Below are 23,854 nucleotides of genomic sequence, written 5' to 3'. Positions count from 1 at the left end.
GCTTATTGAGGGCACATGCTCTGCTTTCTTCCCAATGCCATTCAGATAAAACAGCCTACCTGTTGGGTTGCTCATTGTAGCCTAGTCCTCATTTAGCTAACTTTTAATTCTGTAATTGTATTCCATCTTGCATTGCATTAGTGAACTTGTACTCCTCTTCCCCTTTGATTTGCCAACATAAACAAGCTACACGTGAAGGATACCGTTCTTTTTATGGGTCATGCGGTGGTCATCATAACTACACTGAAGTTAATTTAATAAAACTAATTTTAAATGTCTTGCTTTACCCTTATGTAACACATTTTTCACAAATGAATACTCCAAGTATTTGAATACTAACATCCGTTCGGATATTCAAATAACCGTGCACATCCCAACTGGCAGGCAGACTGCAGAGCTCTGTCATCTTTTTAACTGGGTGAACTTCAGCACATCAGGATCTCAACCGGTCGTCTTCCTCAACTCTGGTTCTCGTGTTCATTTAGGGGACAGTATGTTGTAACTACCGCAGTCGCAGTCCAACCACAGTGCTTGGAATGAATGTGAATGAAGACAATTTAGTTTTTTTACACTAGCGCTGGCAGTTGGCTATACAGCAGATTAGTCATTTTCAGCCAGGTACTTTTTCTACTTTTCAGTATGCTAGTCTGAGAAAAGTATGCTAAGCCCTCTTCCGCTAGAATGAACGATATGAATCTTTGAGTGAACGCGGTACCATCAGGCGTTCGGAAATTGTTCCCAAATATAAACCAGACTTGTGGAGGTCTACAATTTTTTTTTCTGAGGTCTTTGATTTATTTTTATTTTCCTATGATGTCAAGCAAAGAGGCACTGAGTTTGAAGGTAGGCCTTGAAATACATCCACAGGTACACCTCCAATTGACTCAAATTATGTCAATTAGCCTATCAGAAGCTTCTAAATCATTTTCTGGAATTGTCCAAGCTGTTTAAATGCATAGTCAATTTAGTGTATGTAAACTTCCGACTTCAACTGTATATGTATTCAGACCCATTACTCAGTACTTTGTTGAAGCATCTTTGGCAGCGATTACAGCCTCAAGTCTTGGGTATGACGCTACAAGCCTGGCACACCTGTATTTGGAGTGTTCCTCCCATTCTTCTCTGGAAATCCTCTCAAGCTCTGTCCGGTAAGATGGGGAGTGTTGCTGCACAGCTATTTTCAGGTCTCTCCAGAGGTGTTTGATTTGGTTCAAGTCCGGGCTCTGGCTGGGCCACTCAAGGACATTCAGGGACTTGTCCTGAAGCCACTCCTGTGTCGTCTTGGCTGTGTGCTTAGGGTCGTTGTCCTATTGGAAGGTGAACCTTCGCCCCCAGTCTGAGGTCCTGAGCGCTGTTCAGCAGGTTTCCATCAAGGCATCTCTCTGTACTTTGCTCCGTTTAATCTTTCCATCGATCCTGACGAGTCTCCCAGTCCCTGCCGCTGAAAAACATCCTCACAGCATGACGCTGACACCACCGTGCTTCACCGTAGTGAAATTCACAGAGAAGCGTAGGGATGGTGCCAGGTGTCCTCCAGACGTGACACTTGGCATTCAGGCCAAAGAATTAACTTGGTTTCATCAGACCAGAATCTTGTTTCTCATGGTCAGTCCTTTTTACTGAGGAGTGGCTTCCGTCTGGCCACTCTACCATAAAGGCCTGATTTGGTGGAGTGCTGCGGAGATGGTTGTCCTTCTGGAAGGTTCTCCCATCTCCACAGAGGACCCTTGAAGCTCTGTCCGAGTGACCATCAGGTTCTTGGTCACCTCCTGACCAAGGCCTTTCTCCCCCGATTGCTCAGTTTGGCCGTGCGGCCAACTCTAGGAAGAGTCTTGGAGGTTGCAAACTTTTTCCATTTAAGAATAATGGAGGCACTGTGTTCTTGGGGACCTTCGATGCTGCAGATATTTTTTGCTATGCTTTCCCAGATCTGTGCCTCGACACAATCCTGTCCCTGAGCTCTACGGACAATTCCTTTAACCTCATTGCCTGGTTTTTATTTTTTACATGCACTGTCAACTGTGGGACCTTATATAGACAGGTGTGTGCCTTTCCAAATCATGTCCAATCAATTGAATTTACCACAGGTGGACTCCAATTAAGTTGTAGAAACATCTCAAGGATGATCAATGGAAACAGGATTCACCTGAACTCAGTTGAGTCTCATAGCAAAGGGGCTGAATACTTAATTAAATAAGGTATTTGTTTTATTTTTAATAGATTTGCTAAAGTTTTAAAAAACACAGTTTTTGCTTTGTCATTATGCGGTTTGTGTGGGTTGATGAGGGGACTTAAAAAATACATTTTAATAATGCTGTAACATAACAAAATGTGGAATAAGTTAAATGGTCTGAATACTTTCCGAGGGCACTGTTGCTGAGAAAATGTATATTCAAAGGAAGCTTAAAGCCTGGTAAGTCAGCAGACTCCTACAGGATTCTTTAAAGGCCCAGTGCAGCCAAAACACATTTGTTGTTTTTTTATTTTATATTGTAAAACAGCTGAAACTAACACTAAAGTGTGATTTAAAAAAATAAATTATATATATTTTTTTATCAAGTGTTATTTCCTGAGTTGCTGGTTGAAAATACAATCTAGCATTTGAATGTACCAGAGGCTACCAAAATAGAACTTGTTCGGTCAAAAAAAAACGTAACCTCCCCCAGCCCGGGGGAGCCTGGCTGGCTACTTTTTCTAATTGGCTGGCTACTCCATGTGCTTGTGGAAAACACTGCAATCGAATTTTCATTAAAGTTTCATCTTATTTTAGAATAGTTTAAACTGGGTGCTCAGGAGTGCTCATGTTAGCCTGTTGTTTTGACACTACTAGCTACCCCCACAGCTCTATCTGACCGTCACTAATCTTTCTCTCCCCTTTTCTCTCTAGATCTTGAATGAGTAAAGAGGATTCTAAAGCACAGCTATGCAGACTATCAAATGTGTTGTGGTGGGGGATGGAGCTGTGGGTAAAACCTGTCTGCTAATCTCCTACACCACAAACAAGTTCCCCTCTGAATACGTACCCACGGTAAGTACTTTATGCACACTGACACTCACACTGACACTCACACACTGTCTCAAACCCCCCCCCCCCCCTTGCTCTCTCTACCCTTCCCTCTCTGTTGCAGGTGTTTGACAACTATGCTGTAACTGTAATGATAGGAGGGGAGCCCTACACCCTGGGGTTGTTTGACACTGCAGGTAAAGTATGCTCCTCTTCAATGCCCTGTCTCATCGTGTGTGTCCTACTGATGACTAAGGGTAGCTAGGTTCACTAAGCTGTAGTAAAGGGACTGGTATTGTTATAGAAATAGCCTCCCATCAGCTGCGTTCTACACGTGTGTGTGTCCTTGCTATTTTAGACTGGTGTTTGTCTTGGTTTCTATACAGTGGAGAGGTTTGACTCTCAGAGACGCACCCTGCCTTCTCTGGACAGCCTGAATACTGACACTAAAGTCCCTTTGTGTGTGTGTCGGTGTGTGCATCGAAGTGCTTGTGTTTTAGAGTGTACCTAACAAAAGTTTGAACGCATGTTGCATTCCAGGTGTGTGTGTGTGTAACGTTTGTTTTCTCTCCAGGTCAGGAGGACTATGACAGGTTACGGCCTCTGAGTTACCCCCAGACAGACGTCTTCCTCGTCTGTTTCTCCGTCGTATCCCCCTCTTCCTTCGAAAACGTAAAAGAAAAGGTGGGTCTACGCTCCCCCTCTTCTTCTCATATCCTCCTTCTGCCTCTCTTCTAGTCTCTCCCTCCTCCACATATCACTCACACTCTAACCTGTGTGTGTGTGTGTTCCAGTGGGTTCCAGAGATCACCCATCACTGTCCAAAGACCCCGTTCCTGTTGGTGGGGACTCAGATAGATCTGCGAGACGACCCGTCCACCATAGAGAAGTTGGCCAAGAACAAGCAGAAGCCCATCACTCCTGAGACGGCAGAGAAACTAGCCAGAGACCTCAAGGCTGTCAAATACGTTGAGTGCTCAGCTCTCACGCAGGTAAGACCAGACACTCGCATACAATCCCACACAGACATGTGTACGCAACACACCCCAGCCTAGCACATTCAAGTCACTTCCACATATGTACACACACACTACCGTTAAAAAGTTTGGGGTCACTTTGAAATATCCTTGTTTTTGAAAGAAAAACATTTTTTGGGGGTCCATTAAAATAATATCAAGTACAAGTTAATGTTGTAAATGACTATTGTAGCTGGAAATGGATGATCAGCAACCATCACTCCTGTGTTCCAATGGAACGTTATGTTAGCTAAATCCACGTTTATCATTTTAAAAGGCTAGAGCCCATTTGCACCGTTCTGTGAAGGGAGTAGTACACAGCGCTGTACGAGATCTTCAGTTTCTTGGCTGTTTCTCGCATAGAATAGCCTTCATTTCTCAAAACAAGAATAGACTGACAAGTTTCAGTAGAAAGTACTTTGTTTCTGGCCATTTTGAGCCTGTAATCGAACCCACAAATGCAGATGCTCCAGATACTCAACTAGCCTAAAAGTCAGTTTTATTGCTGCTTTAATCAGCACAACCGTTTTCATCTGTGCTCACATAATTGCAGAAGGGTTTTCTAATGATCAATTAGCCTTTTTAAAATGATAAACTTGGATTAGCTAACACAACGTGCCATTGGAACACAGGAGTGTTGGTTGCTGATAATGGGCCTCTGTACGCTTATGTAGATATACCATTAAAATTCTGCCGTTTCCAGCTGCAATAGCCATTTAGAAGATTAACAATGTCCACACTGTTATTGTTCAATTTGATATTTTAATGGTCAAAAGTTGCTTTTCTTTCAAAAACAGGGACATTTTTCAGTGACCCCAAACTTTTGAACGGTCGTGTACAGTTGAAGTGGGAAGTTTACATACACGTAGGTTGGAGTCATTAAAACTTGTTTTTCAACCACTCCACAAATTTCTTGTTAACAAACTATAGTTTTGGCAAGTCTGTTAGGACATCTACTTTGTGCATGACAAGTAATTTTTCCAACAATTTTTTAGACAGTGAATTATAAGTGAAATAATCACAATTCCAGTGGGTCAGACGTTTACATGCACTAAGTTGATTGTGCCTTTTAAGCAGCTTGGAAAATTCCAGAAAATGGTGTCATGGCTTTAGAAGCTTCTGATAGGCTAATTGACATAATTTGAGTCAATTGGAGGTGTACCTGTGGATGTATTTCAAGGCCTACCTTGAAACTCAGTGCCTCTTTGCTTGACATCATGGAAAATCAAAAGAAATCAGCCAAGACTTCAGAAAAAAAATTGTAGACCTCCACAAGTCTAGTTCATCCTTGGGAGCAGTTTCCAAACCCCTGAAGGTACCATGTTGATCTGTTACAAACAATAGTACGCAAGTATAAACACCATGGGACCATGCAGCCGTCATACCGCTCAGGAAGGAGACGCGTTCTGTCTCCTAGAGAAGTGCATATCAATCCCAGGACAACAGCAAAGGACCTAGTGAAGATCCTGGAGGAAACCGGTACAAAAGTATCAATTTCCACAGTAAAAGGAGTCCTATATCGACATAACCTGAAAGGCCGCTCAGCAAGGAAGAAGCCACTGCTTGAAAAACCGCCATAAAACAAAAAGGCAGACTACGGTTTGCAACTGCACATGGGGACAAAGATCGTATTTTTTGGAGAAATGCCCTCTGGTCCGATGAAACAAAAATATAACTGTTTGGCCATAATGACCATTGTCATGTTTTGAGGAGAAAGGGGAGGCTTGCAAGCCGAAGAACACCATCCCCAACAGTGAAGCACAGGGGTGGCAGCATGTTGTGAGAGTGCTTTGCTGCAGGATTGACTGGTGCCCTTCACAAAATAGATGGCATCATGAGGAGGGACCATTATGTGGATATATTAAAGCAACATCTCAAGCCATCAGTCAAGAAGTTAAAGCTTGGTTGCAAATGGCTCTTCCAAATGGACAATGACCCCAAGCATACTTCCAAATTTGTGGCAACTGGCTTAAGGACAACAAAGTCCAGGTATTGGAGTGGCCATCACAAAGCCATGACCTCAATCCTATAGAAAATTTGTGGGCAGAACTGAAAAGGCGTGTGAGCAAGGAGGCCTACAAACCTGACTCGGTTACACCAGCTCTGTCAGGAGGAATGGGCCAAAATTCACCCAACAAGGTTGTGGAAGGCAACTTGAAACATTTGACCCAAGTTAAACCATTTTTAAAAGGCAATGCTACCAAATACTAATTGAGTGTATGTAAACTTCTGACCCACTGGGAATATGATGACTGATGTAAGACGGGGAATGTTTACTAGGATTCAATTTCAGGAATAGTGAAAAACTAACTTTACATGTATTTGGCTAAGGTGTATGTAAACTTCCGACTTCAACTGTATACACACACAAAAAAAGACACTGCCACACATCTTCACTCAATCTTGAAATTACACAGGCCACCTGCAGGTAAGTGTTCTCTCTGCTCAGCTGAATAGATGCCCTATATAATCTGTCACTGCTCACAGAAACAAGAAAGTGGGGTAGACTGCATGCTCTGGTCTGTGTATTCATCTGATATGCTGTGTTTGATTTACCCAGACCTTTTATGGCACAAAGGTACTAGTACCCTTGAAACCACATGGTCTCTGGTTCAAGTCCCACTCTGGCTGTTCCCTTTGAATCGCTACAGTAGTAGAAACAGTGGTGAAATCGGTCAATATGCATATTGTTTTACGATAAGTATAGATAGACATATATTGCCCTACTCTAAAGTGTTTAGCAGCTGCTGTCTGCAGTCTATCAGTTGTTGGCCTCATTCAGGAATGTGCAGTATTTTTAGTTGCAGATAAAAAGTTGGTCTGTTGAAGTTGTTTGTAGGCGTTAGTTTTTTTTACACCCAAAATTCAACATTTTCCATCAGCTTGTGGTACAGGGGTGTGCTTGAGCTGCACCAGTGACAAAACTCTTGGTAGTCAAACAAAGCAGATTGGCAAACAGTCTATATTATATTAATCCTTTTAGATGGAAAAATATTGTCCTCATTATCACCCTATTGCGCATATCAGAGATGTCCATTTCTAAGCTGCAAAGAGGAGTACAGCTATCACCACCATCTCATACGGCCATCTTGTCTGATGGTGTTACGCGGTGGGAGTTGGGCTGTACTGTGGAAACAATGGGTCCCAGTGGATGTGAGCTGTGGCCCAGTTTAGTTTTAGGTCCCCGCTCCCTCCCCATCTTGTCTCTCTCCTACACTGGCCTGGCGTCTTGCCGCCTTCCTTCCTCTCTCTAGACCAGCTTCCACTGGCGTAACAGATGCTGATGCAATATCCTGTTTCCTGTGTGACTGTCTCCCCAGTAGGCAAAACATAAGTTGCCCCTAACCATTGGACCTGGGTCAGATGTTTTATCCACATGGTGAAGGTTGTAACAGGGGGTATAGGGTAATCTGATCCTAGATCTGTTGGTCACGGAAACTTCTATCTAAACTTCTATCTCTCTAGAGGCTTCCTCATCTCCTCTACCAACGTTGTTTTACAGTAGATCCATCTTCTAGTCCTCGCTCTAGTCTCCTAATGCTCTGTCCTTACATTTTCTACACAATGTTGCCTGCACTCTTTCTCCTAACCTCACTCGCCCTCATCTGCATTTTACCATTTCAATTTCTTCTTGCCTCTACTGCAATCTCTCCTCCACTGCCTCTTCCGCTCTCCTCTTTTCTTGTCTTCTCTGCTCATCTCCTCTTTCTCTGTTTGCTGTGCTAACTGTGCTGTCATTTTCTCCCTTCTCCTTTGTCGTTATAGCGAGGGCTGAAGAATGTATTTGATGAAGCTATCCTAGCCGCCCTAGAGCCACCAGAGACGCAAAGAAAGAGGAAGTGCTGTATATTCTAAAATCCGTTCCTCCTTTCTCTCAAATTGTTTGCTGCTTACTTTTAGTTTAAACCTGTTGTTTTACCCAACCAACCCAGAACCTCTTAAAGCAATCCCTGTATCCACTCCCCCGTTATGACAGTGCTACTTTCTATTGTGTCCCATTGCTCTTCCTTCCCTTCTCTTTTTGTTTACTTGTCCTCATGGGCCTTACTGTGCCTGAAGGACTGTTTTGGTTTGGTTAATCCCATCACTTATCCTCCCTGGGCGAATCTCAAATGACATCCTGTTACCATAGTGGACAAAGTAGTGTACTTTCTGGGAGTTTGCATGTGATTTGAGACACAGCCTATGTCTCTTCTCCTTTGGTTAGTGTTTCTCCTCCTCCCCATGCTATATTATTTGGAGAGTCCAGAGTTAAGGGAGTGTCTTATTTACTTGGCTCCACAGCATTGTGATTTAAGCACCAATTCTACAAGCCTCCATGATTCCTAATGTTCATGTGTTTTTTTGTACTACTGCTGATATATGACAAGCCTGCGGTCTGACCATTTACATTTAGGGCTGTGCCAGAGCAACAGAGTTTGGCCATCATGGTTTCAACCAAGAAGCATTACAACAATGCTCTTTGATGATATCACGTCAGCCATGTTGGAACCTTTTGGGCAGTACTGACCCATGGCAGACCATGGATTTTAAAACCAAACTTGCAAAGGCAACCATTTAGAGCTAGAACCCAAATAGTAGGGGTGTAATGGTACATGTATTCATACCCAACTCTTTGGCATGGTAACCTCGGTTCGGTCCGCACTGTGAACCTGAATTAATATATAACGTATATTTACAAAATAAAACACTAGGCCTATAGGCTATGTCTATGCTACGTTGAAGGCATATGCCTCTTCAGGGCATCTGGTAGGCGCGTTGGGCCAGTAACCGAAAGGTTGCTGGATCTAATCCCTGAGCTGACAAGGTAAAAAAAAATCTGTTGTTCTGCCCCTGAGCAAGGCAGTTATCCCATTGTTCCCTGGGCGCAGAAGACTTGGATGTCGATTGAATCAGAGCTGCGGAGGGCCGTCTCAGGTTAAATGTGGAAGATGCGTTGTTGTATAACGGACTAGGTATCTCCCTTTCCCTTAAGTGAATCTGAGCTGAAAAAACACTTCAGTCTTCCATTAAATCAACTAAAGCTGATGCACGTGTTGTAATCCAAATTTGACACATTTCAAACTTTCCTTTTGTGAGGTACAGCCAGGAACTAATTGGGTACGATGAGCACCCACTTCTCCCACATGGTGACCTCTGATGTCACCTACTATGGAAATGGCCTCTAACCGCAGTTAAAAACATTTTTTTTATAAAAGGCAATCTATTAATGTGGTTTTTGACCTTCATAATCTGTTTACAAGCATGATAGCTGTACTTTTAGTTTATGGTTGACACAGCTTATTCACCATAAGCCAATCTGCGTTTCTCTGAGTTCAAATCACATGTATTTACGACTTCACAACGGGTAAATTCCTACCTCCCACATGGTTACAAATGCAGCATTAGTGAAAACGTGAAAAGTCCAACAAAACAATCCATATCAAATCGTATTGGTCACATACATGTGTTTAGCAGATGTTATTGTGGGTGTAGAGAAATGCTTGTCTTTCTAGCTCCGACAGTGCAGTAATATCTAACAATCTCACAACATATACCCAATACACACACATCTAAGTAAAGAAATTGAATTAAGAATATATAAATGGATGACCAATGTCCAGTCACATCAAACAATGGAACATTGATTGCTGAACGCTGTGAATGGCATTTCGTTTTTCCTTTGTACTGTGACCCCCCCCCAAACCACACTATGTACCGAACTATGGGTTTAATGAACCGTTACACCCCTACCAAATAGTCATCCTGAATGGAATCCTCCAAGGCAGCACCATGCCGTCCAGCTCTAACAGGCCAAACTCTCTATGTACCACTCTGTAGTGCCATTTGCTGCAGTTCATATCTAGCCATCTTGGCAGTAAAAAGAAATAAAAAGCTAATATAATCGTGTGAAATGATTTGTGACATGAATTAATAAAGGACAACTGAAATTGCTATCCTTTTTGTCCGCTTGTCTTTTCCTCCATCTACGGGGACAGCTGGATAGCAGCTCAATCGTGCTGCGTCATATTGCTACATAGGCTCCTAGACCAATTTTTAATAGAGCCTGATCTCTGGGTAAAACATGTCTTGCCATAGTTTGTTTCTACAGGGTTCCTTGAGTTTCCTTAAACAGAGGGATACAGGGGCTTCCTGCTCTGCTCATAGAGCTGTGTTGTACCACTCTCCCGTTACATGGCATGGCTTGAGGCCATCCTTCCTATCCTAAGCTGCTCTACCAACAAACAGTGAGCGCAGAAATATGCTGCTCCAACTAATTACACGTTAATCAGCAAAAGCCAAGGGAAGTTCCAGCTAACAGAGGCTCTTTAGTGATCTGGTGAAACTGTTTGAGTGGTCTGGCTTGGTGTAGTTGTTTAATTTGACTTCCCTTCCCACTGTGTGTGTATGTGTGAGATGCGGAATGTGTCTCTTTGAGCCAGTATTCTCTCGTACCTCCACTTTCTTGTTTGCCCAGACTTTGTTTTGAACGCTCCTCACTTTGATATGAATGAATTCAGGTTGATCATATCCCCAACTGCTCTTGACTTCATTTTCACCTCCGTCTGTGAAGATGAAGTATCCTGGGTTTTAATTTCTGCCAATGCTATGTATTGTTTGCACTTGATCATTTAACCCTTTGTTTTTTTGTTTAATGCCTTTCTGTATTCATGCTATTGTTTTTCCCTTTCATGTGTGTCTGTGTTACCCCGTCATTGATCATTTAATTTTTTAGTTTAGTGATTTAGCAGACGCTCTTATCCAGCGGACGCTCTCATGGGTCGTGTGTGTGTATATGCTGCCCCTTCATTGAGCCTGTGTGTTTGTTTGTATCCACAGAAAGGCCTAAAGAATGTGTTTGATGAGGCGATACTGGCTGCGCTGGAGCCTCCCGAGCCCAAGAAGAAACGCAAATGTGTGCTGCTATGAGTGACCTCATCCCTCACACACATTTACACCACTTCACACACACCCTCCCCTCACCCGCCCATCCCATCCCTTGCTCTGCTAAGGCTGATTGACAGCCATTTACTCTGAAGCGAAGTATAAAAACAAACAACGAGTTTCCGATTAGACTGCAATAAACCAGCGGGCCGACGGATGGAGAGACAGAAGTGAACCTAACCCAGCTTGTAACCGTGACTATCATGGCCACACTCCTATTCCAGTTAGAACAGTAAGTACGAGCCTTTAGATGTGTGACAGACAACCCAGTCCTGCGTAATCAGTGCCTCTCAGTAGGCTAAAGTGGCTTCCTCATCTTAATCTACACCGATCTCACAGTAAAGTTAGTGAAAGCAATATGATGGATGCCCACTGAGCATTGACTTTAAAATTCAGGGAAGGAGACAAGGAGAGGCAGTAACTATAGACTGAGATTCAGCCCTGCACTCAAGGGAAGGCCAAGACCATGTCCCTTTTTACTATCCAAAGGGTTTGAACCATGCCGGCAACACACAGGTGACATAGGCTCTCATAAAAGTGTCATCTCTCATAGGTGATTTAGGAAATCAGGCTAAACTGTCTTTGACATCTTGCCCTGTCAGTGATGTCGATTGGCTCTTAGTCATCCATCTTCTTTGCAGCCATTGGCCAGTTAGCCGTTCTGAAAGACCTATGCTCCACCCCCAAATGAAATAGCTGCTGCATTATTAATCCCCACCCCTCTTGATGAGCACGTCAAGTGCCCAATCCTGCTGCTCCACCTCCAAAACCACCTGAAGTAGTGCTGAGAGTAGCCTTTTTCTTTGCCAATGTCTCCCCTCCACATGACAGAACAGAAGTCTGATCATAGAAACTTTTATTTCTCCTATATGCCCCTACCCCCGGGGCACTTTTGTAGATCTTAATAAACTGGATAAGGAAACATTTTATTACCATATTGCTTATCTATCCAATCCTTTCAGAACTGTACTGTAGGACTGTACTGTAGGGGAAGAGGCTAGGTGTAAATTAGGGACTGGCATTACTAAATATCTAAAGGCATCCCGTAGCAATGGGTCTTGATGCAGGAATTGGCCTTTTGAAGCAGGGAACATAAACAGTGTTAGCAGAACAAGTGGTGTGTGCTTAATGTGTTGCTAAGGTCCAACATTGTCAAAACGTTATGGTAACCATAGAATTATAATTGGTAGAGCTGACATGCCCCGTTCAAAGCAACGTTCTATAGTAGGTACACCTGCGGCCATATTTTATGACCTATTTGGATTGTTAATTAATTGATGCTTATTGAATCAGATTTCTGTGCCACATCAGAATTCTGTGCCTTTCTCAGTGTTTCATACTGTCATGCTGCAATGGCAATGCTGTGGTGCTGCCATGATACTGTATGTGTACCTCAAAAACATCTGTGGTCTGAGGGATTTGTCTGTTCTATTACTTTTAATTCTATGGTGTTAACGTTGTCGAAATGGTTGTTGAACCTGCTGGTGATGCATGTAGATGAGCCCCTGGTCTCTGAGATGATTGGTTAACAGATTTAATGATGTAAGCTGGCACATGTCAATGTAGGCTCCAGATATTTTTACCAAAATCTTTTTTTTCTTTTCAGTTGTGCGGTTTTTGATTTTATAAAAAGGTTACTTCCTCTCCTTTTACATTTTAGGGGCTGGAACTCAGCTGAACTCTGACTCACCAGCTAGAAACACTAATTGGAGTTCATTTAAACCTTCCAATGACAGAAGATTGTCTGTTAAACCTGGATCGTGATTGGTTGATTTGACTGGTAGCTCAGAGTTGGGTTGACATGCAGCCCAAGTCATTTATTATATTGTTATTATTATAACCTGTCGTTGTTTTGGTGCAAAACCAAATGCTTTGTCTGACGTCTGTTCTTTGTATATGCATTCTTTAAAAAAAAAATATTAAACTTATACCTTAATTGCCTTTACTCCTTTTTCCTTGGCCATTCTTATCAGGCAGTTTACAGAAAACAAGGTGGCGCTCAAGGGTCAAATACCCAATATTGCTCTGTGTGGTTTGCATAGACAAAAGTATACTACCCTCATCTCGCATTCCAACCATGATGTAGGAGATATCCATTCACTTGTGGAGGAAAATGGAAGTTCACTAAAAAGTATTACTTTATAAAAATAATTATAGAGGGTGCAGGAGGTAAATGTGTGGGGCATGTCAACACATCTCTGGAGTGACTTGACTACCACATCACTTGACACTGCATCTTGCCCCATGGATACTAGATAGAAGGGAAGCTGCAGGCATGAGTACAGTCACAAGTGAAGAAATTCAGCAACTCTTGGGCTGTTTATGTTAAGAGCTTAAATCCACTGACCTCTGGCTGCTGTTACGAAGCCAGCCCAATTCTGATCTTGTTGGACTTTTGATCAATCAGATTACCTCTGGAAAATGATCTGGTTGGTCGAAAGACCAATTACTGGAAAAAAGATCAGCTGCCTGTCTAAACACTGCCCAAAAGTTGAATTTCCTCTTCACTTCAGTTTGCTCCTGAATTAATGCACCTTGGTTGGAGAGTGAGGTAGCGTGTCTTCGCTTCAGCCAGATGCCATATTTATTTTTTTGCATGTGTGTAGGATATTCCTTTAACCACCAGGGAGCGCTGATTGATTATGGATGCATATGTCTAATAAATTGAAATACTTTTCAGAAAGATTTAAGTATCAGGTTCTATGTTCTTGGTGATACACACACTCATTCACAGATGCTCATGGATCGTCTGCCCCTGAGGGGTGTTGAAATATGCACCTTTACACACACCTCTACCTCTAAGAGGCCTTCACACATTCTGTGCGTTTCTGGAGTGCTGTCTGTCGGTGCCTTCTTACGCTAAAGAGCTGCTGAGACCCATGAATTATCCCATAGGCTGAACTAAGGGCATTCCTGTGTGTGTGTTAGCTAGGGGTAACCACCTGCAGAAGAGAGAATCAGCTAACACTTACTATCCAAGCATTTCCATACAAGCACACAGCTTAGTGGGCAAATGGCTGTACAGTGGTGATACCAACATCTGCTGATATGCACACTAGCTCCTGTGCTGTTTTTCAAGGTCCAGATTTGTTAAACTTCACATTGCACAGCCAAACTAGAAAAATAAGTATTTTCTTCATTACTCTCTGATATGCTGTGGACTGTTTGCCAGCACAAGTATCTACTCTCTAACTCTCCCATAAATCATAAGATTAGAGCCCCATGGGCACCATTACTCCACATCCGGATTAAAGCTGAGCTGGTGATCTGTCTGAGCCTGGCTCTCTGTTAATGCAGTGTGTGTGTGTGTAGGGAGAGAGCTTAGAAACTAGAAATCTAAAAAGAGAGTCTATTCAGCACTTACTATAAAGTTGAGTGGAGAGTCCCACTAGACTCCATTGCTCCTCATTGACAGACATGTTTAAGTATCTCCTCTGGGAAAGCCAATCAAGATCAAGCCTGTTTAATTGTCCCCTTGGGGACAGCCAATCACTATTGAGTGATGTTTAAACATCTCTGGGACAACCAATCATAGCTGAGAAATAACTGAGGAAGCACAAAAGAAACCCTATATATACAAAAGTATGTGGACACCCCTTCAAATGAGTGGATTCTGCTATTTCAGCCACACTCGTTCCTGGCAGATGTATAGAATCGAGCACACAGCCATGCAATCTCCATAAACAAACATTGGCAGTAGAATGGCCTTACTGAAGAGCTCAGTGATTTTAAACTTGGCACCGTCATAGGATACCACCATTCCAACAACTCAGTTTGTCAAATTTCTGCCCGCTTAGAGCTATCCAAGTCAATTGCTGTTATTGTGAAGTGGAAATGTCTAGGAGCATAAAAATCATCTGTCCTCTGTTGCAACACTCACTACCGAGTTCCAAACTGCCTCTGAAAGCAAAGTCAGTAGAAGAACTGTTTGTCGGGAGCTTCATAAAATTGGTTTCCATAGCTGAGCAGCCGCACACAAGTCTAAGATCACCAAGCGCAATGTCAAGCGTGCGCTGGAGTGGTGTAAAGCTCGCCGCCATTGGATTCTGGAGCAGTGAAAACACGTCCTTTGGAGTGATGAATCACGCTTCACCATCTGGCAGTCCGAAGGACTAATCTTTGTTTTGACGGATGCTTGTAGAACGCTACCTGCCCGAATGCATAGTGTCACCTGTAAAGTTTGGTGGATGAAGAATAATGGTTGGGACTGATTTTCATGGTTCAGGCTAGGCCCCTTAGTTCCAGTGAAGGGAAGTCTTAACGCTAAACCATACAATGACATTCTAGACTAATTATGTGCTTCCAACTTTGTGGAACTTTCCTGTTTCAGCATAACAATGCCCCCATGTACAAAGCGAGGTCCATACAGAAATGGTTTGTCGAGATTGGTGTGGAAGAACTTGACTGGCCTGCACAGAGCCCTGACCTCAACCCCATCGAACACCTTTAGGATGAATTGTAATGCAGACTGCGAGCCAGGCCTAATCGCCCAACATCAGTGCCCAACCTCACGAATGCTCTTGTGGCTAAATGGAAGCAAGTCCCCGCAGCAATGTTCCAACATCTAGTTCAAAGCCTTCCCAGAAGAGTGGAGGCTGTTAAAGCAGCAAAGGGGAGACCAACTCCATATTAATGCCCATGATTTTGCAATGAGATGTTCAACGAGCAGTTGTCCACATACTTTTGGTAATGTAGTGTACACCCACACACACACACAGCTGGTGGAGAGCCATGTCCCAGGAGAGAAGTGCAGTGGTGAACCCTGGAACTGCGTGTGCTATGCAGCATTATATGACCCGAGCATTTTATGATGATCTCCACAGAAGATGACTTATGATGAAAAGCAGTCAAAGTTTTAGCAGTTTATTAAAGCAATACAGTAAATCACTCCACCGATGTCTAGGAGATGCGTGGGCATGCCAGCTCAAACTTGTGAGTGTGATGTGTGTATGCGTGTGCGACTGCTTATTTATCTCTCTGCCTGTCTGTCTCTATTGCGTTAATTGCCTGTCATTAAACAATTCCATGTCATATCTGAGCCTCTAGGTGTCAGGGTTATTCACTTAGCCATTATGGTATTCAGCCCTCTATCTTTGCACTGTCTTTTGCCAGACACTCCTGTCAACATATGGAAGACAATGTGTTTTTCATCAAGGAAGAGAGATGGGGGAGGGTAGAGACATGCGTGTAGGTATGCTGACTGTGTCTCGGTGCGTGCACTGCCCATGTAGCCATGGTAAAGATGGCCGCAGGGAGGGCAAAGGGAAAGGAACGATTCTGAGTGATGAAGCTATATTTCATCTGGAGGCTGAATCACATCTCATAATCTATCTATTTCACAGGTCAGTGACCACCTCAACGAAGGGAGGGATGAATGGAGTATTGAAGTATTTGAACAGGGCCAGCATGTCTCTGTATCTGTATATCGATATCTCTTTGACTTCCAGGAAAATAAATATACCAAGGCAAAACATCCCCACCACACTTGATGTCATTTTCTATCAATTCCATTACTAACTGAATTTTGGCAATATTTATTTGTTTGCATTTGAGAGAGAGAGAGTTATGTGGCTGAGGTGTGGGTTGGAGAGGCTATTTGACAGCTTGGAGACCATGGATACCGCGCTCCTGTCAAAGCACATCTTGTTGTGACACGGTAAGTCGCCACCGGCTAACAGATTCATGTAACACACTCATGGTACGTCTCCCCTCAGCTGTACCACACGCACACACACACCAACAAAAACACACACAGTCCGTCTCCCCTCCTGCCACACCACAGATTCATTCCCACAGGTGCTAGCACTGTCCAGGTGTGAGGGAAATCTTACACGTCTCTCCTCCCCCGTATGATGTGTCGACAGACCGTCCTGCCTGAGGTGGTCGTCACAAATTCACTGTCCACAGCTGTGTGTGTGTGAGAGGGGGAAAGACAGGTGGTCATCATGCAGGCCAAGGGGAACCAACACTGAGTCCAAACCCCCATAGATAGATGTACCAGCATCAAGAGAGCTAGTGCAGCTGAACCAAAATAAACAGTGCTGGCCAAGCCAACTGCCGGCAGCCCACATGAACACAGTGCCTGGAACGCTCTGGTCCACCACACGCCTGTCACTTTCACTCCCTATCTGATCCACGCTGTTCACCTTATCAGATTTATCCACTCAGGGATGAGATGGTGAGTGACCTCACTGATAACATCATCTGCCACACTGATGCAGTATCTGTCCTCTCTCGCTCTCTCTGTTCTTCTCCTCTCTTGCTCCCCTCTCATGTCCTGGCTGATTCCCTGAGTTCATGGAAAGAGTGAGGTCAGCAGTGGCGTCCCTTTAGAGCGTCTGTTCCCTAACGTACAGGGCCTGTGATCCATTTAAAGCTCTCTAGAGTTTCTTGAGGCCCACCAAATAGACATAATCATGTTTCTAACTAACTCAACAGGGACTCGTTACAATCCAAAATCCATGATCTACAATGAGCCATCAATTTGTCCATGCAGCCTCGGCCTCAGACTTTATCCTGTTTATCATAGCAATGTGTATGTATCCAGAGGGGTTTACTAGGTTAGGCCAGGAATGCAGGCTCTAAGATGCTGTGGGTCATGCACCTACGTCACATCCCGTATGCTTCGTGGTAGGAGCTAGGTGGAGCTATTGCTTATGCATGTATAGATCAGTGAAGCTGGAATGAACAAGGGCAGAGGGATTGAGACTCAGCCTCCAACCTGTTGGTCCATACAAGAGTAGAGCCTTCTCTCTAAATGGAATTAGTATGTCTCTTTACCCCTGGGTCTAGAGCAGTAGAATTAGGTCAGAGTGACAGCTGTAGGCCTCAGGCTGTAGAGGGGGACATCCTAACCCAGCCGTAGCCTCAGAGGGTACAGTACAACACAGAGCAGACTACCGGGAACTTTAGAGCATTGCTAAAGTTCTATGATAAGAAGAGACAATATGGTGGTGTGTGTATTTGTATTTATCCATCATTGGTGGCAGACCTGATTATTTTAATTTGATTTTAATTTATTAGAACGTTATTTATGGTTCTTGTAAAGGTACTGTATTATAAATATATAATCAATGGACAACGTTGTCTGGGACTTCTTACATACAGTGGTTCGTCCTTTAAAAGTTGCCTCAGAATCTTGCGTGGTGCCAAACACTGGTACCATTAATGCTAGTTAGTGCTAGTTTGACCACCAGAGGGCATATTTGAGAGCAATAATTGGCTAGCTTGGAACGTGGTGTGTGTGGTTAAAGGCATGAGAGCTATTTTGAGCGTTATTCGTCACAAATTTAGATAGGGACTTAAACAATAGACTGTGGCCTCCCTCCTGCTCGCTCTGTATGGTTTCAGTAAGAGGATCATGGATCTCACCATGCATCCAATGCTGCACTAGAATAGAGTTCTGTTCCTGCCAGGGAGAAGAATAGAATAGAACAAATGACTCCTACGTCATAAATCGACGATTCTGTCAAAGATAAAATCCAATTTGGACAAACGTCAAATAATGCAGTAATTAGGGACGGATAAAAATGTACAGAATCGTTACCTGGAGGAGCTTTTCCAATTTCAATCAAGGGGAGGGTTTAGTATTTTTTTATGTAGTCCAAGGGAGGGTCGTGTAATTGATTAAATTTCAATATTTCTCATTGTTTTAGTATTCGTTACTTATTAGGCTATATATCGATGTGTGCCTGATGCCATCCCTCATCTCTGATACTCCGCTGGGTGCTCAATATTAATTGCGCCTATAGTCTACTTAGTGTGGTCTCAAACTGTTTTATCCATAGCCTAAAGGTGATATCATGCATCACAGATATATAGGTGATAGGCTACGAAGTGCATGCTCAGAGAAGCACAGAGAAAAGTTATATTTCTAAGATAGCTGCTAGGATGGTGTAAATAAAACTAGATTACATTACACACTGCAATTGATATTCCAACCCGGAGCCTCGGCCTGCTCTGCTCTTACTGATCAAAACCGTTTTTGTGTGCTGCTTAACCAATGGCTGTGCTGTGTAGAGCTACAGTGGCATTTCAGGAGGAGAATCAAAGGTTTCTTCCTATTTAAGAAGTCAGAGGTAGGCTTACCTGTTTGACAGAGGAAATTAGGCTATAGGATGCTATGGCCATAGATTGATCCACTCATTATCTGTATTAACTGCACCTGTTTGAACTCGTTACCTTTATAAAAGACACCTGTCCACACACTCAATCAAACAGACTCCAACGTCTCCACAATGGCCAACACCCGAGAGAGCTGTGTAAGGACATCAGGGATAAAATTGTAGACCTGCACAAGGCTGGGATGGGCTACAGGACAATAGGCAAGCAGCTTGGTGAGAAGACAACAACTGTTAGCGCAATTATTAGAAAATGGAAGAAGTTCAAGATGACGGTCACCCTCGGTCTGGGGCTCCATGCATGATCTCACCTTGTGGGGCATCAATGAGTAAGAGGAAGGTGAGGGATCAGCCCAGAACTACACGGCAGGACCTGGTCAATGACCTGAAGAGAGCTGGGACCACAGTCTCAAAGAAAACCATTAGTAACACACTACGCCGTCATGGATTAAAATCCTGCAGCGCACGCAAGGTCCCCCTGCTCAGGCCAGCGCATGTCCAGGCCCGTCTAAAGTGATCATCTGGATGATCCAGAGGAGGAATGGGAGAAGGTCATGTGGTCTGATGAGACAAAAATATAGCTTTTTGGTCTAAACTCCACTCGCCGTGTTTGGAGGAAGAAGAAGGATGCATTCCTGCAAAGGGGACAGAACGACTGCACTGTATTGAGGGGAGGATGGAAGGGGCCATGTATCGCGAGATCTTGGCCAACAACCTCCTTCCCTCAGTAAGAGCATTGAAGATGGGTCGTGGCTGGGTCTTCCAGCATAACAACGACCTGAAACACACAGCCAGGGCAACTAAGGAGTGGCTCCATAAGAAGCATCTCAAGGTCCTGGAGTGGCCTAGCCAGTCTCCAGACCTGAACCCAATAGAAAATCTTTGGAGGGAGCTGAAAGTCCGTATTGCCCAGCGATAGCCCCGAAACCTGAAGGATCTGGAGAAGGTCTGTATGGAGGAGTGGGCCAAAATCCCTGCTGCAGTGTGTGCAAACCTGGTCAAGAACTACAGGAAACATATGATCTCTGTAATTGCAAACCAAGGGTTCTGTACCAAATATTAAGTTCTGCTTTTCTGATGTATCAAATACTTATGTCATGCAATAAAAGGCAAATTAATTACTTAAAAATCATACAATGTGATTTTCTGGATTTTTGCTTTAGATTCCGTCTCTCGCAGTTGAAGTGTCCCCGTGATAAAAATTACAGACCTCTACATGCTTTGTAAGTAGGAAACACTGCCAATTTTGCAGGTTATCAAATACTTGTTCTCCCCACTGCATGTAATTATTGGCGGAGAGTCATGTCATATTTTTTTATGTACTGTAGGCCTACCGTAGCCAACATGAGTCTCACTAGTGTTGAGTAATGTGCTGTTAAAAGTGGTGTAGGTCTTATTTATTTAAAGAGCATATTAAAGTTAGAAGCAATAGCATTTGAAGCAATAGCCTACAACTATTTTAGCACCGTTTCGCACTGCTCTGAGACAAGCATGGGGACTGGTCTTGATAAATCAATGAGATTTGTATTTTCACTGAATCTCTGTTTACGTATTGGTTAGACTGCAATTAGGGTGTAGAAATGTTATGCTCTTAGTGTATCCTTTATTTAACTAGGCAAGTCAGTTAAGAACAAATTCTTATTTTCAAGGACAGCCTATTCCTTCCTCCCCATTGGGGAATTGAACCCCGGTCTCCCGCGTGCCCGCACAGCACGAGGATTCTTTAGATAAATAGCCCAGCACTGCAGCCTACTCCCGACAGTCACGTTATACAGCGCCATATTTTCCGTTCCATCCTAAAGGAAATCCAGAGGGTTTTTCGTTTTTCTTGGAATAGAAACACCATAATATTAATCAAATTACTTAAGCAACATTTCTTAAAATCAGTCTCATATGCTATGTTCTAAAAAAAGGTTTTCAATTCTCTAGTACAGCCACTATTGAAGGCTATCAAATGCTTTTCAAAGATGCCCTCTGGTGGTCAAACTAGCACTAGCTAGCATTAATGGTACCAGTGGTTGGCACTTAAATAACGTACCATAGAATTCTGTGGCACCATGCAAGCTGTGCTGTAGTACGCTGCAACTTTTAAAGGACGAACCACTGTAGTACTTCTGGTGAGAATCCATACTGATCCTTAGGGCTCTACATATGTCAGCTCAATTGGAAATTACCTTTACATTTCAATAATGCTACACCGCAAACCTTTCACAATATGAATTGACTAGAGCTCTTAGTTTACTACACAAATAGAAGAATTGAAATACAGATACAGAGAAAGAGCTTGTAAATGTAACAACCAGTACAGGTCTGCTAGGTGTTGCATCCTCAGGGTGTGGGGTTCAGCGCTGGGTTTTTGTCAGTCTCTGTGTGTTGCACAACTTGGCACTCACTCCTCAAACCCCAAAAATTGCAACTATCATCACAAACAAGAACCATCTGTCTCATTTGTGTAACTTGTTTTCTTTTAATATGAGAAGTATGCTGGTGAGATGTGAGTTAGAGAGAGGCCTGGGAGGTCAGGGCTGAGAACTAAAGCCTCCATACTCTCTTTTTCACTCATATACCAGGGCTTTTGCCTGGTTATCCCCCAAACCTAACCTGTTAACCCCCCACACGCACACACACACACACACACAGACAGACAGACAGACAGACAGACAGACACACACACACACACACACGGGTGTATGTGTATGTGTGTGAAACCTAGGCACAGAGGAACAGGTGAAAGAAAAAAGGACTGTATCCTAGACGTATAAATGTAACGTAACCTAAACATGCACATCTCCAATTGAAATCTGTCCATGATTTATGTGACAGGTTGGGTGTACATATGTGTGATTAAGCCCTGAGTGTACAGTAGTATGTATTCTTGTTACTCCTGTCGTTCACACTGCTAACTTGTAATGCGCCAAAAGGCAACATTCCAATGACGTATCCAGTATAGCAGGTTAGGCACCATGGATAGCCAACCTATAACTGTGTAGCTGTACACTTTCTGGGCTGATCCAGTAGATGATGTAGTGTCCACTCAAGTGCCCAGGTTAGTCACTAGACTGCCATGCTGGAGTGGACCAAACAGCTCAGAGCCCAGGTTAGTCACTAGACTGCCATGCTAGAGTGGCCCAAACAGCTCAGAGCCCAGGTTAGTCTCTAGACTGCCATGCTGGAGTGGGCCAAACAGCTCAGAGCCCAGGTTAGTCTCTAGACTGCCATGCTGGAGTGGGCCAAACAGCTCAGAGCCCAGGTTAGTCACTAGACTGCCATGCTGGAGTGGACCAAACAGCTCAGAGCCCAGGTTAGTCACTAGACTGCCATGCTAGAGTGGGCCAAACAGCTCAGAGCCCAGGTTAGTCTCTAGACTGCCATGCTGGAGTGGGCCAAACAGCTCAGAGCCCAGGTTAGTCACTAGACTCCCATGCTGGAGTGGGCCAAACAGCTCAGAGCCCAGGTTAGTCCCTAGACTGCCATGCTGGAGTGGGCCAAACAGCTCAGAGCCCAGGTTAGTCACTAGACTGCCATGCTAGAGTGGGCCAAACAGCTCAGAGCCCAGGTTAGTCTCTAGACTGCCATGCTGGAGTGGGCCAAACAGCTCAGAGCCCAGGTTAGTCACTAGACTGCCATGCTAGAGTGGGCCAAACAGCTCAGAGCCCAGGTTAGTCTCTAGACTGCCATGCTGGAGTGGGCCAAACAGCTCAGAGCCCAGGTTAGTCACTAGACTGCCATGCTAGAGTGGGCCAAACAGCTCAGAGCCCAGGTTAGTCACTAGACTGCCATGCTGGAGTGGGCCAAACAGCTCAGAGCCCAGGTTAGTCACTAGACTGCCATGCTAGAGTGGGCCAAACAGCTCAGAGCCCAGGTTAGTCACTAGACTGCCATCTTGCCAGCCGCCATATTAAGCCCAGCTGAAAGCCGGAACCTCCTACCTGTAAACTCAGAGCCCTCTCACTGGCATGGGGTCCATGGTTATGTTATTTCCCAGGGAAGCCTGTCAAAATGTGAAATTGCAGGCTAGTATTTCCATCAAATCAAATCAAATTTATTTGTCACATACACATGGTTAGCAGATGTTAATGCGAGTGTAGTGAAATGCTTGTGCTTCTAGTTCCGACAATGCAGTAATAACCAACGAGTAATCTAACCTAACAATTCCAAAACTACTACCTTATAAACGCAAGTGTAAAGGGATAAAGAATATGTACATAAAAATATATGAATGAGTGATGGTACAGAACGGCATAGGCAAGATGCAGTAGATGGTATCGAATACAGTATATACATATGAGATGAGTAATGTAGGGTATGTAAACAAAGTGGCATAGTTTAAAGTGGCTTGTGATACATGTATTACATAAAGATGCAGTAGATGATATAGAGTACAGTATATACATATACATATGAGATTAGTAATGTAGGGTATGTAAACATTATATTAAGTAGCGTTGTTTAAAGTGGCTAGCGATATATTTTACATCAATTTCCATCAATTCCCATTATTAAAGTGGCTGGAGTTGAGTCAGTGTATTGGCAGCAGCCACTCAATGTTAGTGGTGGCTGTTTAACAGTCTGATGGCCTTGAGATAGAAGCTGTTTTTCAGTCTCTCGATCCCTGCTTTGATGCACCTGTACTGACCTCGCCTTCTGGATGATAGCGGGGTGAACAGGCAGTGGCTCAGGTGGTTGTTGTCCTTGATGATCTTTATGGCCTTCCTGTGACATCGGGTGGTGTAGGTGTCCTGGAGGGCAGGTAGTTTGCCCCTGGTGATGCGTTGTGCAGACCTCACTAC

At 43.7% G+C, this 23,854-nt stretch overlaps 1 protein-coding gene across 2 annotated transcripts in view; it reads left to right on the top strand.

Moving 5' to 3' along the window:
• The window catches only part of cdc42 (cell division cycle 42), a 50,821-nt gene extending 37,932 nt beyond the window's left edge, over positions 1–12,889 (top strand). For both annotated transcript variants that reach the window (XM_029676392.2, XM_029676402.2), the window contains exons 2-6: positions 2,888–3,028; positions 3,129–3,201; positions 3,579–3,688; positions 3,799–3,996; positions 10,840–12,889. In XM_029676392.2, the coding sequence (XP_029532252.1) occupies positions 2,924–3,028; positions 3,129–3,201; positions 3,579–3,688; positions 3,799–3,996; positions 10,840–10,929 (576 nt within the window). In that variant the 5' untranslated portion in view covers positions 2,888–2,923 and the 3' untranslated portion in view covers positions 10,930–12,889. The remainder of the gene's footprint in view (positions 1–2,887; positions 3,029–3,128; positions 3,202–3,578; positions 3,689–3,798; positions 3,997–10,839) is intronic.
• Positions 12,890–23,854: the final 10,965 nt, after the last annotated feature.

This window comes from Oncorhynchus nerka, linkage group LG2 (genome assembly GCF_034236695.1).
Source record: "Oncorhynchus nerka isolate Pitt River linkage group LG2, Oner_Uvic_2.0, whole genome shotgun sequence".
Classification (NCBI taxonomy): Eukaryota; Metazoa; Chordata; class Actinopteri; order Salmoniformes; family Salmonidae; genus Oncorhynchus; species Oncorhynchus nerka.
This window is presented reverse-complemented; position numbering and strand designations above follow the sequence as displayed.